This window comes from Rhinoraja longicauda, chromosome 2 (genome assembly GCF_053455715.1).
Source record: "Rhinoraja longicauda isolate Sanriku21f chromosome 2, sRhiLon1.1, whole genome shotgun sequence".
Classification (NCBI taxonomy): domain Eukaryota; kingdom Metazoa; phylum Chordata; class Chondrichthyes; order Rajiformes; family Arhynchobatidae; genus Rhinoraja; species Rhinoraja longicauda.
The window spans coordinates 85,808,498-85,825,420 of NC_135954.1; the positions used below are offsets into that span (position 1 = coordinate 85,808,498).

General features: G+C 37.6%; 1 protein-coding gene across 4 annotated transcripts in view; it reads left to right on the forward strand.

Moving 5' to 3' along the window:
* dync1i1a (dynein cytoplasmic 1 intermediate chain 1a) overlaps window positions 1–16,923 on the forward strand; it is a 143,814-nt gene that overhangs the window by 85,512 nt on the left and 41,379 nt on the right. For all 4 annotated transcript variants that reach the window (XM_078422337.1, XM_078422346.1, XM_078422353.1 and 1 more), the window contains 5 exons: window positions 2,169–2,331; window positions 3,018–3,117; window positions 4,661–4,786; window positions 9,613–9,759; window positions 12,423–12,536. In XM_078422337.1, coding sequence (XP_078278463.1) covers window positions 2,169–2,331; window positions 3,018–3,117; window positions 4,661–4,786; window positions 9,613–9,759; window positions 12,423–12,536 — 650 coding nt within the window. The remainder of the gene's footprint in view (window positions 1–2,168; window positions 2,332–3,017; window positions 3,118–4,660; window positions 4,787–9,612; window positions 9,760–12,422; window positions 12,537–16,923) is intronic.

Here is a 16,923-nt window from a genome sequence, read left to right on the forward strand (position 1 = left end):
CAAGTAGCACTGCACTGGCATTATTGTAATTATTTGATAGCATATCTAAAGAGGGATATCAATTCTGGGCTGGAAGGTAATCTAAGCTGGCCATGCACCAGTGATTATAGAAATAAAATAATACTGATAAATGCAGTGCTCCAGAAATTGTGGAGGAGGAACACTTAGATGGATGGATAGCCCAGATGGATTGCAACATAACGGAGCTGGGACCAATCTCCTCTCAGGAGTTGCACCGGTGTTTAGAGATGTTTAAACTATTTTTACCATGACATGCAGACAGGACATTAGCATTGAAAAGGTGCAAACACGATTGGGAGATGCATATATAGTACAGGCATATGTGTAAACCCAGGGAGCACATTAAATGAGGTTGTGGTGCTGGAGACATAATTAACAATGTGGGATTGACAGATGCCGGGTGTGGATTATCGGTTGCCTCCAGGTTATGGACACGCTGCATGTTTGCTGCCTGTACATACGAACGAGCGATTAGGAAACCGGTGGCATTGATTTGTCAGCTACTGCAGAGCTCCACGCATCTGCTGTGCTGTGGGAGCTTGGTTTGTGGCAATAAGTGAATGGTTCTGTAAAAAACCCTGGTTTAACCATGTTGGTTGTCTTTGTATTTTATTAAATACATTGCTGGTCTGCTGCATTTCCAATTTGCGACCTGTTCAGATTATGAACAGTTCCGAAGAACAGAACCTTGTCATAATCTGGGAAGGATCTGTGCAAGTGGGAGCAAAATGTTTACTGAAAATTTACAGGGGAAGTAAAAGTGTAAATAAGGGAGGCAAAAGGAACATAAGAAAGACTGGCAGCATATGTAAAAAGGAATCCAAAAAGCTGTGTGAGTGTACGTGTACCTTGTTAAAACTCTGTACCAAACACAATCACTTTTAATACTTTGTTGTACCAGAGATTGCTTTGTCTTGAGTTCTGATTTCTTTCAAGAATTTTTATGCCCAAGTAAGCTGCAATACCAAAGTGCCAATAACACTAAAGCTGTTCGAATACTTTTTGACACATGCACACATGCAGTTGTCACTTGTCTTTTTCTTTATTTTCAAAAATAATATTTAAAATAAAAATATGCTTCATCACCATTCTTAAATCAAGGAGCATTTTGAAAAGGTAAATAAACAAATAGGTTCTTAAATGTCACCCAATGGCAGAAGTCCACTTTAACCAGTGGAAGTGAATACCTAATTGGCATAGCCTCTGGCCACTTCTATGCCAACTTTAAAAGATGTTAAATGTTTCTATCCCTGAACTAAGCTTTCTCAATCACTCCAATTTCATATTTAAAAATATCATGGTGGAGTTGCAAGGGATTGCAGATGCTGGTTGTGAGTGGTTTATATAATGGAGTGAGTGGTTCTTCTGAGCATAACTCTGATATTCTGGGTGCTTTCTACAAATGAGCAGGATCTCTGTTTTTAAAATACATTTTCCCTGAAGGAAAAAAGTGTTAAATCCAATTTCTTGAAGATTATCCAAAAATGTTGTGCTGATTGAAAGTTTTCATTACATGTTGTTGTCTTTTGTCCAAATTGATTATTCTGGCTCCATGCAGACTTGTCTGAATATTAATAAAATGTTGAGTGTTTAAATTAAAAGTTTCACTTGTAAAGAGTTTGTTTTTTGCATTTGCTAGTCCTGTAATCCATGTAAGTACAAGCAATGCACTTAAGATGATTGTTGGACAACACCAGCTGTTTCTGCATTATGGTCTGTCTTAACTTATTGTTCTGAAAGCTTTTGAAGAATTCCAGATGAAAACCTGCATTTTTGAACTGTAGCTGCAAATTTCCAGTGATCACAAATTTGCTGATATTATGCAATACATATTTTAAGCATAATTAAATATGTTTAATCATTTTATTTTTGTAGTACAATTAATTCTTGTACTAATAAAATTAATAAATCTCTGAATTTTACAGGATTTGTGCATTTTAACTAACCATCTGCTGATCACAAAGATTAGGAATTATTTCTAGTCATGTTAGTCCACTTTGGAAACGGCACGACTATTTAGAATTTAGAAATAGTCATTAGAATGACTATTTATATGATGTTGTTTTAATGTCTACCACATTGTAATCAAGATGTCAGTTGCTTGCGTAATTTTTCAATGTTGTAATTTTTACTCCTGTTTTTCAAAGCTTCTCCAAGAGAACTTACCGAAGAGGAGAAGCAACAAATTCTTCATTCAGAGGAATTTTTGATTTTCTTCGACCATAACATACGCATCATAGAACGTGCTCTTGCTGAAGATTCCAGCCTCTTCTTTGACTATGGTGGCAAAGAATTGGATGAAAAAGAAGGGTATGTTTTATTAAGTTATTTCAGTTCCGCAGATGATTAGAATAAAAGCCATGAGGTTGATAGTATTGTAAGGGCCATGTCTGTGTATAAAGTATGGTGTCTCTAATGCAAATTAATGACTGAATTAGCACCTGTGGCTCAAAGAAATCGATATACCCTAATTAAAATAGTGACTTCTTAGATTATTTGTCTTGTCAATAAAAAATTTCATTCACATAGTATTTTTCCTGTAATTATATTTATAAGAACAAATGTAAAGCCCTGCATTTTGTTTAAATATTTAGCTATTAAAATCACATTCCTCTAGCATTAATTAAAACTGCCCACATAATCTAAGAAAAAATACTGTAAAAATAATATGAAGATACATAGGAAAATGTTTCCTTTTATTGGACAAGAAGGTAAATGCATTGTCTGGTGCAGCATTGAGACTGTTCTAAGTATTAATCCGTAGAACAACATTGGGAGCATTTGATTAACCATTTGCCTCTTGGAGGGAGGGAAATATTAGCTGAAGCATCAGTTTCTGAAAGCGATATATAATTACCAAGTTAAAGGTAAATTATAATCACCAAATTATCCTCAACAATTATACTTATCATTTGTATCATCTCGTAAAGTGGCAAAGAAAATGATAATCACAAGGGCAAGGGTGTTTTATTACAACTTGTTTTTTTCTGTTGTAGAGACTTTCAATCTGGTCAGAACCTTTCATTTAACCGACAATTTTATGATGAACATTGGTCAAAACATCGTGTTGTAACCTGTTTAGATTGGTCACTTCAGGTAAGAGATTTTAAAAGTAGTAATTCATGCAAGTACTGGTACATTTTAAATCTGCTTGTTGAGGTTATACTATAATGAGCTTGAAGATACTGGGCCTTTTCCTGCATGAACTATTTTGAAACAGATGAATTTTACAAGTAATGATTCTGTGATTTAGAGTAGTAGGCCAAGAGAACCTTTTTCAGGAAGGACATGGATAGAGGATTAGGTTATTCAAGCCTTTTCTGTCATTTAGTTGAATTATTATTAATCTCCATTTACCCATCTTAGATCCCATTCTTTAATACCCAAGCCAAGCAAATAATTCTTCAGAAGTTTCTAGAGGAGAACGTGCTATCAAATTCAGATGTGACAAGAGAACGGATACTGAAGTAATTTCTTCATTTGGAGACCTGGCAAGAATTCAGCATGTAGCATTGGTGATTTACTTTAATTAAACCTGCTGCTGCTTCAATTCTAAAACACGAATATACACTTTTGGTGATCGTTATTGCTGATGGTCTATCATAACCGAGCAAGATATCATTGTATTTAGTTGAAACAAAGAACTGTAGATGATGGTTAATATACAATAGGACACAAAGTGCTGGAGTATCTCAACAGGTCAAGCAGCATCTCTGGAGAACATGGATAGGTGATGTCAGGACCCTTCTTCAGACTGATTCAGTCTGCTGATTACTCCAGCACTTTGTGTTGTTTCACCTTAAAACCAGGTGCTGACGCTGCTGTTCTGCACCAGTGAGCCCTTCTTCAACCCCAAGGTTGAGTTGACACAGATGTTGGTGTGGCTCACATTGTAGCCTCGGGCTGACAGTTTTCTTCAGGCTGCTGCCAATGACAAGGTGCAATCGGTCACCTTGGGGCTCCCTCTCTCCAGGTGCTGCTTCTTCCTGTTGGCTGTCACTTGGTCCATCCCTGCTCCACCGCCGTTTCCTCTGTCTCCCCTGCAGTTACCGACATCTTCCAAGGTGGAGTATGTCGGCGATGCCAGGAGAGGAGGAGGTGGGGGTGGAGGGGCCGGGGGGGGCGGGGGACAACAAGGCCGAGTGGACAGTGAAGGGATGAGGAGGAGCTGGAGCTGGCAGTAGAGTGTGGAGTGGACAAAGTGACTGCACACAGGTAGAAGCAGCAACTGGTGAGGGGGAGGAAGCCCCACAGTAACTAGGCCCATCCATTCTCCTCTCGACCTTTCCAAAACAAATCATTGATCCAGAATAATGCAATTGAATTTGAGTGAGCTTGTGGTACTAATTAATATATATTTGGGTAAGTTGTATTATAAGATCTATGTGCAAACATGCAATGTGCTTTGTGATTGGAAGCATTGATTTGCATTCATTTCTAAGCCACTTGCCATTGCTGTTTATGAGCTAATTAATGCGGAGCCTTTGAGAGAAGGAGTTTATCAGAGTTTTATTAAATTTCACATTCAAGTTTGTTTCATTACCGACCATTTTGTTCTTGAGAGTTGAGCAGTAATCCTTCAGTGTAGGTGAACCCAACTTGGTGCGATAATGAATGAAAAACTTTTAATCTGTTTCAGTATCCTGAACTGATGGTTGCTTCTTATTGTAACAATGAAGATGCCCCACATGAGCCGGATGGGGTAGCTTTGGTTTGGAATATGAAATTTAAGAAAAACACTCCAGAATATATTTTCCACTGTCAGGTAAGGCCTTATGATGAGGAAGCATCTTGGAAATATAGGTTCACACCAAAATATGTTGCGTTGAATATTTCTTTGTTACTCTTTCAGATAACTTAATAACTCTACATTGAAAAGGACTTTATAGATTTTTATGTTAACTTTTTCCCAAAAAAATGAATGCTTCTGCAAAATTTTCCATTTTTAACAAGGTTCAATATGAAAGTATGGTCTACCACATCAAACAATCATTCAAATATTTTACCCATCCACATGGAGAAGCAAGAAGCTTTCTATTGATGCATCTATATGCGAAAGCTCTCGTTTGTTTGTTTGTTCCTGAGCTACAGCCAAAACGGTACACGATAGTGCGGCAATTTTAGGCCCACCTTACTCACCGTCATCCTTTTGATGCTAATGGAAGAAGTTTCATTGAAATCGGTGTTATATTTTTAAAGTTATTAACATTTTAAAGTTTAAATCAATCTCCTGGGGAGGGAGGGGGGAGGATGGAGGTTGAGGGGGATGGTGTGGGGGGGGGGGGAGGGGGAAGGGGGGGGGAGGAGAGGAGAGGAAGCTGCACCAATGTAGGAGAGGTTTGAGCCCACTTGGTCTTGTTTTAAATAATTTTTTTCACAATTGCTTATTTTCAAGCACCAACTCTCACTAACTGTCCCTTCTGAGGATGCTTTCACATAAGTATTATATTACAATATAAGGTGTGCATTTATCTTAATATTTTTACTGGAGAATAGCTTTGGATGTGGAAAGACAAGCCTTTTTTAAAGGAGCATTTTGGTACCTTCACCCATTGGGTGAAAAGTTGTATTTTATTTTAGTTTAAAGAAAAGTTGTTAAATGTTTGGGAAATGATTTGGACATGACATTGCATCTATATTGAGTTGAGCACCAAATTTATTCCATACAGATAATTATGTACTAGAAATCTTTTTTTTTTAAATGTTCAGGTTTGCAGGTTAATTGGTCTCTTTAAATTGGTTCTGCTGTGTAAGAAGTGGTGAGAAAGTGGGATAACATTGGACTCGTGTGAACGGGTGATCGATGGGTCAGCCTGGACATGGTGGGCCAAACCACTTGTTTCAATGTTGATTTTTTTTCTTTTTAAAGAGCAAGGCTGACATTTCAAGAACAGATGGGTTGAGAATAAATGAAACTTGTGCTTGAAATGTTTTTATGAATGTCAAATTTAAATAGTTGATGTTTGGTTAAGTCAGTAACAGTTGGATCAATGAATAAAGTAGCAGTAAAAAGTTGTTTGTTAAACGCTGTATGCTATCAATGCATTTGCTTTGCTTTCTGAAGAGGGAAGTTTGCCCCATGAATTAAAATGACTTCTGTGTGGAGTATGATTTAATTCATCTCCCCATTGGTCTGTGCATCAGCCAAGTTCAAATGCATTTTACAGGGCCTGATCGTTCAGGGAAATTTTCTTGTTTAAGTGACAGCGCATTGAGGGTTTTTCCATGTGTACGCAAGTGCAAAAATACTGAAATTCCCAACAACTGACTTGGTTAGTTCTCAACTGAAATCCACTGTTAAGGGTGTACAACTTTAATAAGCCATGATGCAGCAATTTCCCAGGATAATGCTGCCCATGAAGGATGTGGGTAAATATATATTTAAAATTATTATTGTTTGAATTTATTTGAAGGCTTTTAAATGTTTTAGGTTCAGTATTATTTTTCCAGTTTTAAATTTGATTTTGTGATAGAAATTAATATTGCAAATTAACTCTTGGACCATTTCGTACTAAATTCATGCACCATTCATTTGCTTACATTTCATTTAAAGTTTGTAGTTCTGAAAAGAAGTTGGCTTGAGTTTTAAGGAGAGGTTGGGTGGACAGGCACTGCTTTCTCTGGATCGAAGGAGGTCGATGGGTGACCTTGTAGTGATTTATAAATTTGAGAGGTATGGGTATAGTAGATAGTGACACTTTTTCCCAGGTTAGGAGAATTTAAAACTAGGCAGCAAAGAATTAAGGAGAGGGTTTAAGATTTACAGATGGTCTACGAGAAGTTTTGGTTTGTAGATGTATGGAACAAACTGCCAGAGCAGATAGAGGATGGTGCTATTAAAACATTAACAAAATACATTTGGACAGGTACATGAATAGTAAAGATTTAGAGGGATATGGGGCCTGCATAGGCAAATGGGGTTAGCTTAGACTGGCATCTTGATCAACATGGATGAGTTGGGCTGAAGGACCAGTTTCCATACTGTATGAATTTGAAAAGCCATATGGAAAATATGAAAGATGAAATTGGTAATGTGCGAGATGAATACGGTTTGAATTATGCTTTGCCTAGTAACTGCTATATTGTAGATCAGGGGAACAACACAAGTATGGGGTTAGACTTTTTCTGATGAAATCTGTTGGTATAAATTCATTTCCAATGAAGTTTTGTGTACTATGCCCTGTCCCAAAAAAAGTTTCTGAAATTTTGATGGTGCATTTGTTGTTGCCCTATTGTATCAAAGCTAATTGTCATAGTTGACAAGCATCTTGATTTGCAAAGTTGGCATATATAATTCCTCTAAAATGAAACAATAGTAATCTGAAAACATCTCTTTATTACTCTTATAAGTGTAAGACACAGTGCTGGATTAACTCAGTGGGTCAGGCAGCATTGCCTTTTTGTAAACTAGCATCTGCAGTTCCTTGTTTCTGTTTATTCTCTTTTTCTATCATCTTCCTTCCATGCTACATTGCTACCTTTATCCCAAAAAATATCCTATTGTGGAATGAGCTGTCAGAAGAAGTGGTTGAGGAAGATACAACAACATTTAGAAGACGTTTGGGCAGGCACAGAGATAGGATATGTTTAGAGGGAAGGTAGACACAAAATGATGGAGTAACTCAGCGGGTCAGGCAGCATCACTGGGGAGAAGGAATGGGTATGTTTAGCGGGATATGGGTTAAACATGGACAAATTGGACTAGCTTAGGTGTGAATGGACAAGTTGGACTAAAGGGCCCATTTCTGTGTGGCATGACTCTACCTCTTTTTCATTTGCCGAGCACAATTTTGTCCACATTAAATATCTTGAGTCTGGCTGATTTATGTTATGATTTTCAAAATGCTCTGTTGCTGCATGCTTCAACATAGATTGTAGAACTTCACTTACAACTGATATCAGAGTGTCTGATCTATAGTTCCTGTTACTTTTCCTGTCTTCTTTGTTAAAGCTACAATATTAAATTTTGCTTTTTTTTCCTGTCTGCTAAGGAGCCAAGGAAAATTTACAGCCAATTAGTTGGAGGCTGTGCGTCCGTGAGATTGGCCTTTTTTTCCCCCCTCAATTACTCCAATACTTTTGCTTTAGTCATATGATCCTGTCATCGCCTTGGGTCCTTTCCATTTATCGTGTTGTGTGCCTTTTCCATTGAAGGCGGGCAGGAAATACAGGCTATTGGTTTAATGTTTTTTATTCCCTGATTAAAATTTATTCTGCCATTGTCTCCTTGACCCATGTTTACCTTTGCTACTCTTTTCCTTTTCAAGTATTTGTTTCTTATGAGTTTTATATCTTGCTAACTTTCATAATATATTTTCCCCTCTCCCAATCTTTTAGGTCATTTGATGGTACTTAAACACACACACAATTCTCAGGCATATGGCTGGTTTTAATATTATCTGCTTTGAACAAAACGTCAAAATATTTTTAAAAATCACCTCAGTTTTGTGGGTACAGAAAACAGCTAGTAGAGCTGCTGCCTCGTAACACTAAAGACCCAAGTTCAATCTTGACCTTGGATGATGTCTGTGTGGAGTTTGCATGTTCAACCTGTTATTGCAGAGTCCCTTTATTCCCAGAAAGTGTGGTTTGCTAAGTCAATTGACTATTGTAAATTGCCTCTTCTGTGTAGGTGAGTGGTGGGATTTGGGGATAATAAAAACATGTTATGCAGGTTTAGTGCAAATGTGTGGTTGAGGTGGGCTTGGACTGGTGGTCTAAAGGGCCTGTTTCCATGTTGTGTCAGTCTATTGCTCTGTTTAACTGCTGGATAAAGTAATTGCCAAATCTAACTAAGCCAATCATGTGTAATTATAATCACATTATAATTGTGCGATTGTCTTTAAGTTTTTAAGTCTTAGTTTTGAAAGATATTTATTCTATTTTTGCTTCAATTTTTGGGAAGATAAAATTTTCATACTGCATATCAATTGTTGTTGTGATATGACTGCACTACATGCTGCTAATGGACATTCAGTGTTGTATAATAAAATCTTTGACAAATGTGATGTCCAAAGACATTTTCTCTACAAATATCTGTGTGTGTTCCAAATGCTAATTTGACATTTTAAGGACCCTAACCTCAGCAAATTGACCAGAACCAGATTTTTTTCCTCGAGATTTGAAATTAAACTGTTAGGTCTAATTTAGATTTGATTCGGATATTTAATAAAGTGAGAGCAATTAGATGCAAACAATACCACATTTCATTCCACCAGTAGGGTGTTATTCTCTTAGAATTTTTTTGGAAAATGTTCCATGAAATGGTGTTGAGTGATGCACAGGAGCAAGTAAATAACTAGCATCAATAAATTCTAGGTCTGAAGAAGGATCTCGATCCGAAACGTCACCCATTCCTTCTCTCCATAAATACTGCCTGTCCCGCTGAGTTACTCCAGCATTTTGTGTCTACCTTCAATAAATTCTACCACGGTGAAGCTAAAAAAGATCATAATCTGAAAATACAATAAAGCAATTGCTAATTTTGAGCCCTTAATCTCAGCTGATATCTGTTAAACCTGTGAACGCACCATTGCCCAATATATGAACCCAAATGGAACTAATTAATCTCAACATTTTGATTATATGCAGTCTCCAGTAATGTCGGTCTGCTTTGCCCGATTTCACCCAAATCTGGTAATTAGTGGTACCTACTCTGGACAAATTGTTCTCTGGGACAACCGCAGCCACCGCCGAACTCCAGTTCAACGTACCCCACTTTCTGCTGCTGCTCACACTGTAAGTAACATATTCTTTCATGTAATGTGTAATTTTAATGTTCTCAACTTTGCTGAACCTTATTCTTTCCAGAGAAAGTTAATTTAAATAAGAACTGAACTGCTTCAGTGCATTATATTTATTTTTTGCTGTCGTAAGCGACTCTGAAATAATATTAGCCAATGATTAAAATATCACTATCCATATAAAATGTTATAATATTGCATGTGTGTACTTTTCTCATCTACCACTTGCTGCCGTGGAATATGTGTCATACTTTTGGATCAGACTTTCCATTGTAAATGTTGTGCACTGTATGTGTATTATGGATGTAGTCTATGTAAACTTGTCACACTATAATTGTATCCTCTATGGATGGTAGTATAATTAAATTATTTTGTTTCCTGGATCCTCGGAGGAATACATGTGTGCCCACTAGTTCTAATATGTTTCTTCAAACTCTTCAATTTTGCTGTTTGATTAGAAATAATGGTGAAAATATATTTGAAGTTATGTTGAATGTATAACTGTAAAATTAGAATTTATTTCTGTGGCATTTATTATTTTAATCATTCAGACCCGCTTTGCCTTAATATTATACTCTGTGTGAACTCCCTTATGAAATGCCAGAAGATCAGTTATTGTTAATAAAAATTATTACATAATTAGAGTATGAGTAACTTTAGAATAGGCTTTCAGATATGAGTACATCCTGGTTCAATTATTCTTTACCAACAGATTATGATTAATTTAAGACTACAATTAATCTATCTTATGAAAAACGATGGAAAGTCTTGTAGGTTGTTACAGAAAATAAGCTGCAGAGCTATAGTGGTAAATAAATGTGGCTGCAAGTATTACATTACAGGATAAAACAGACTAGCTGGCAGAAATATTAATCTCTTCTAAATTAGAGGTTCCACCTCCTTTCGGAAGACCAATATCTTCCAAGTCCCAAAGAAAAATAAGATAACATGGCAATGAGTACCATCCATTGATTCTGACATCCAGCATCATGAAGTGCCTCACGGACCACATCAACACCTGCTTTCCAGACAGCCTTGACCCACTGCAATTCCCTACCACCACAGCAGGTTCATGGCAAATGCCATCTCCTTGGTTCTGTACTTATCTTTTGGAACTAGATAATAAGGACACTTGTTTCAGACTTTTGTTTTATTGACTATAGCTATGCCTTGACCACCATAAATTGAAACAGACTCAACTCCAAACTCCTGGACCTGGGACTTGGTACCTCTCTGCAACTGGATCCTTGACTTCCTGATGCATAGATCGCATTCAGTCATGATAAATGATGTCACTTTGTCCCCAATAATTCTCAACAACAGTACCCCACATGGAAGCGTTCTTAGTCCCCCACTAATCTTCCTTTACACATAACTGAGGTGCAAAATTATGCTCTAACTCCATTTGCAATTTTACTGATGGTACCCCACTATAATGGGCTGGATCTTGAATAATGATGAGATGGTCTACAGGAAAGAGATGGAGAGCTTAGCAACATGATGTTAAGACAACAACCTCTCCCTTAATGTCAGCAAAACGAAGGAGCTGGTCATCAATTTCAGGAGGCAATTAGGGTATATGCTTCAGTCTGCATTAGTGGTGATGAAGTGGAGATGGTCTAGATTTCAAGTTCCACGGTGTAAATATTATCAACAATTAATCCTGGTCCAACCACATTGATGTTATGGACAAGACAGCATACTAACACCTCTACTTCCTCAGGCTAAAGAGATTTGACGTCTCCAATAATACTTAACAATTTCTACAAATGCACAACAGAACGTATTCTATCCAGATCTATCGCACGTTGGTAAGCAACTGCTCTGTCCAAGACCACAGGAAATTGCAGAGTTCTGAAGCAGTGCAGTGCCTCATCTAAACCATCCGCCTTCTCTTCCACCCAGGCAACTCCATCTACACTTCATGTTGCCTTGGGAAAGCAGTCAACATAATCACTCATACCCCAGTCATTCGCGCTTCACCCCTCTCGCTTCAGTCAGAAGATACAAAAGCTTGAAAGAATGTACCACCAGATTCAAGGATGGCTTCTTCCCACTGTTATTGAATTCTTGAATGGACCTTTTGCATACTAAGGATGAATTCCCGATCTCGCAATCTAACTTGTTACGGCCCTTGCGCTTTTCTATCTGCACTTTCTGTAACTGTAACACATTTCTGTTTTTTTTCTCTTGTATTCTTTGATGTACTTGAGTATGGTATAATTTGCCTGGATAGCGTACAAAACAAAGCTATTTACTGTATTGTGCATGTAACAATAATAAACCAATACCAAAGTCACTAAAATTGAGTTTTTTGCCATTATCATTTTCTAAATCATGTTTGAAAACTTTGTCATTATAAAAATTGTATACTAATTTAATAAAGGACAAAGCCAAAATTCAGATCTGAAATTTAGGGCTGTATGCAAAACAAAAGTTAATTAACAACATAGAGTATAAATCACAAGTACATATGAGTATCTTACGAAATGAAATGATGTATGAACTACATTCAGTAAAAATCATTGAACGTTTTAATAAAAACATTTAATCTTTCCAATATGAAAGATGATTGATTAACTTTGAGGAGGTCTGAATTTTAATTTATTTTTGCTTTTTTGTTAGAATTTCAACCATTATGCTTGTTATTTCTTCCAGCATCCTGTGTATTGTGTGAATGTCGTTGGGACGCAAAATGCCCATAATCTGATTACAGTTTCCACAGATGGAAAGATGTGCTCCTGGAGCCTGGATATGCTTACTCAACCACAAGTAAGCTGGTTTCATTACATTTGTCTGGATGGATTGAATATTCTTAGTAATTTATTAAAACAAAATTAAAAAAGTTAGTTTATCATTACAGGCAACGCCTGTGTTACAACCGTTTAGGTTATGGAAATTCACCATTACAGAATTCTCATATCACTAAACTTTACGTGCCAAAAAGTCAGAAATGCAATAAAATTCACTCTGACATTTATGTGGGGGTGGAGGTGGGGATGTGAGTCAACACAATTTATATTTTTCAACTCTCATTTCTTGACCCAGATGACGTGGCTTCGTGTTACAGAAAACTGCAATTATACAATGTTTTCTAGAAGCGCATCTTCTTTTTCCCCACTCTCCCATAACACAGGTTTGCCTGTTTTGTGTTTTTGTACAAGTTTACGTATATTAGAGTGGATTGTTTAGTGAGACTTGTCTGCACTGGTAATGAGCAGTCTACAGGATTTAGTGTGGAATGGCAGGGTCCATGGAAAAGTCATTGCAAGTTTTCTCTGGGAACTGATGTAGGACAAACTTAAAGAGAGGTGTGAGAACAGGAGTGGGCCATGTGACCCATCAAGCCTGCTCATTACAGCTTTTAATAAGCTCATTGCTGATCTGATTCTGGACCAACAAAATAGAGTCAGTACTGTACAGCACAGAAAGGACCCTTTAGCCCAACTCGTCCTTGTTGACCAAGTTGCCTAACTGAGCTAGTCATATTTATCTGCGTCTGGCCCATATCCTGCCAAACCTTTCCTATCCATGTACCTGTTTGACTGTCTCAAATATTGAATTGTACCCACCTCTACGCGTTCCTCTAGTAGTGCGTTCCACATACACGCAACATTCTATGTAAAAAGATTGCCCCACAGATCTCTTAAATCTTCCCCCTATCACCTTGGCCTCCCCTACCCTGGGGACTAAACTGGCTATTGACATTATTTATGCCCCTCATGATTTTCTCAACCTCTAAGGCCTCCTCTCAGCCTTCTACACTTCAGAGAAAAAGGATCCAGCCTATCCTTCCTTGTAGCTGAAACCTTCCAGAGACAGTTACATCCACTTAAATCTTTTTAGAACACTTTCTATTTTAATGACATTCTTCCAATACCAGAGCAACCAGAACAGTACACAGTGCTCCATATATGCCTGCACAAATGTATTTTTGTGACATCCCAACTCCTGTTCTCAATACCCTGACCAGTGAAGGCAAGCATGCCAAATGTCATCTTCATCTCCCTGTTGAATTGACAAATAACTCAAACATTTATGAATCAGAGTCACTCAAAGAAGATGTAAAAATGTAGTGCTTCGTTCAATGACGCATGTGAGTTTTAATAGTATGTCATAATTACTGCTTAGCAAACTCTCTGATCCAGACCAAACCTAATTTTTATGTGTATGAAATAAAATTTCCGCTCATAACTTTTAGTTATTTCAATGGAATAATTTGAAAATTTGGTTCCTTCAGTTTTTGCCAAATCTTCTACCAAAGTTCCAGTCTTATTTAGGGATTTGTAAAATGTTTAACATAATACATTGAGCTCTTTCCTTTGTGAGGATTATCCTTGAGGATCCTTGGATGTGTTGGCTGCTCAACCTGTTTGATGACGTCATGGCTCTGAATGTCAAGGTCTCCTTGAACTCTTGCCTGACAGCAACTCCAAAAGTAAATCCGTGCAGAGGTAAATTGAGCTTTGTCACCAACACTCTCATCCCCCCCCAAGTCAGCTGGCAAACACTGACTGCAAAATCCACACCTATATTTGTTTCAACTTGTACCACTTGCAGTAAAAAAAACACCATGCAACTGGATTCTTGAGCCAAGTGTTATGACTTGACTTGGATATTGAGTATCAGTTCTGCTCATTTATACAGTCATGTTAAATCAATACATAATGTATATTAAAAAATCCAAAGATTGCCTTATTAAGATACAAGAGTACAGCACAAGAACAGGCTCTTCGGCCCGCAATGTCTGTGCTGAACATGATGCCTAGGCCCACTTAACTACCGATATTCCTAATTTTGCCTATGCAAGGTTATGGTTTATACATATTTTAAATATCATCTCATGAATTAGAGCACATTTCTCAATTGAGGAGATCTAAACTAGGATACCTCAAGCACATATCGATCAATATTTTGCCTGATAGACATTGAGAAACAAGCACTTGAAAAGATTTCTCCATGAATGTTATTTTAATGAAAAGGGTTACTTATTTCAACTTCAACGGAGTGGTATCCAGAGTGCACAATAAAGATAACTAATGCACAGTGTTTTAAGTACCTTATGTCTACACGTATTTAATTAATTGTTTTGATTCTTTGTAGGCTTGCAAATATCAATATTTCATCAAATGCTTTCAATATACAATAGAAACATAGAAAAATAGGTACAGGAGTAGGCCATTCAGCCCGACGAGCCAGCACCGCCATTCAATATGATCATGGCTGATCATCTAAAATCAGTACCCCGTTCCTGCTTTTAGCCATATCCTTTGATTCCTTTACCCCTAAGAGCTAAATCTAACTCACTCTTGAAAACATCCAGTGAATTGGCCTCCACTGCCTTCTGTGGCATGAATCTTTAAAGTCCATAATTAACTTATTTTACATGCTGTTTGATTCAAAAGACTGAATTGACAATGCACAGTGCAGAAATATTATTGAACTCCCAATAATCACTTGGTAGTACCTTCTGAAAAAGGGTAATTCTTCCCCTCCTCAATGAACAGATGTAAAAAACAATTATGGAGTGCAGTAACATCTGTTCAGCGAATCGATGCTTGTTCTGTTTAAATGTGAACTACAGTTTTTTTGCCTTTTATAGACATAGATCATGATCTAAAGTGTTTACAGGAAACGCAAGAAACTGCAGGTTGGAATCTTGAGCAAAAAAACAAAGTGCTGGAGGGACTCAGTGGATCAGGCAGCATCAGTCTGAAGAAGGGTCCTGACCCAAATAATCATCTCTCCATGTCCTCTACAGATGCTGCCTGACCTGCTGACTTTCTCCAGCACTTTGTTTTGTGATCTAAAATGTTCAAATGTGATATGGTTAGGGATGAGCAAGTGAAAATCAGATTTATGTTAACATTGTGTAAATATGTGTGAAATAATCACCCACACTCAGTGTGTACAGCCTTATTTCAATGCTATATAATTTTATACAAAAGTAAATTGTAAATTTCAGTCATTATATAAACTTTAGATTGCAAAATCCATAACCTGCTAATGCTAGAAAACTAGGCCACTAGTTTCGTGTTAAAAAACAAAATTACAAATTACATGACCAAAACTTGCTGACTGCAGATATCTTATTGAAGATAGAAATTGTTGCCTGCAATCAAAGTTGGGTTTGCTATGCTGGACTTTGACAGTGCAGTGTTCTCTCAGTCCAGGTTGAAATTGTCACCATAAATTGTTGTGCCTAGTTTTTCAGAATCCGCAACCTTCTGACATGGATGCAAGTTTGGTTAACTGAGCCACAGCTACTAGTGATCTAAATACGCTCCAAGGTCAAGCTATAAATCTGGCTGATGTACCTCAAGATTGATCTTGATCATTTGATGTGGCCTGGCTAGTGTACAAAAAAGGATTTCTCAACCTATGTTTGCAAGCAGACCATGTATATCTTGGGTCCCCACTGAGGATTGCCCAGGGTACATAAGGTATTGATGGATGCAGATGATCTGTTACATACTGCTGCCAAGAGAACCTGGGAAGTCTTGTTTAAGGCTGAGGTTTAATGGGCTGACCTCCTTAGAAATAGATAAGAGCTTAGCACATCCCGAGTCCTTGGCACATCACTATGACTGCCAACTCCCTCTCGTCCCACAGATGTCCACCTCCGGGGAGGTTATGAAGCGCTATAGTACATGCAAGAGCTTTCGATTCTGTAATGCAATGCAAAATCTGGAGCAGCATTGACTGGAAGAGTTCCAACAGGTTTTGATATTTCAAGCATACAGCTGCAAGTTGTATTGTTTGCTGGAACACTCCCACTGTGCATCAGTTGTCATAACCAATACGTGGCTCAGTATTATTATCATCTACATTACTGAACGCTGAGATTTTTAACGGTCGTCAGAAAACTGGTGATACAGGGACTCTTGTGAAAGCACAGATGCAGGCTCTGCTTATTGTTGACATATCTACCAAAGCATGGTAGAAATTATGGTGGGCCCAATGCCTGCCAGGAAAACTTTGGGCAACCATTATGGATGTGATAGATTAAGGGCCTCATTTTTTGGCTGTTTGCTGGCAGTTCTGAACCGAGTTGCCAGCATTTTGCTTTTCAAGCTGAAGTCTGGGACTTCTGTGCAAACACTGGACTGAACTGTGGTGGCAGATTTCTGACTTGCTAAGATTTCCATGCAGGATCTTG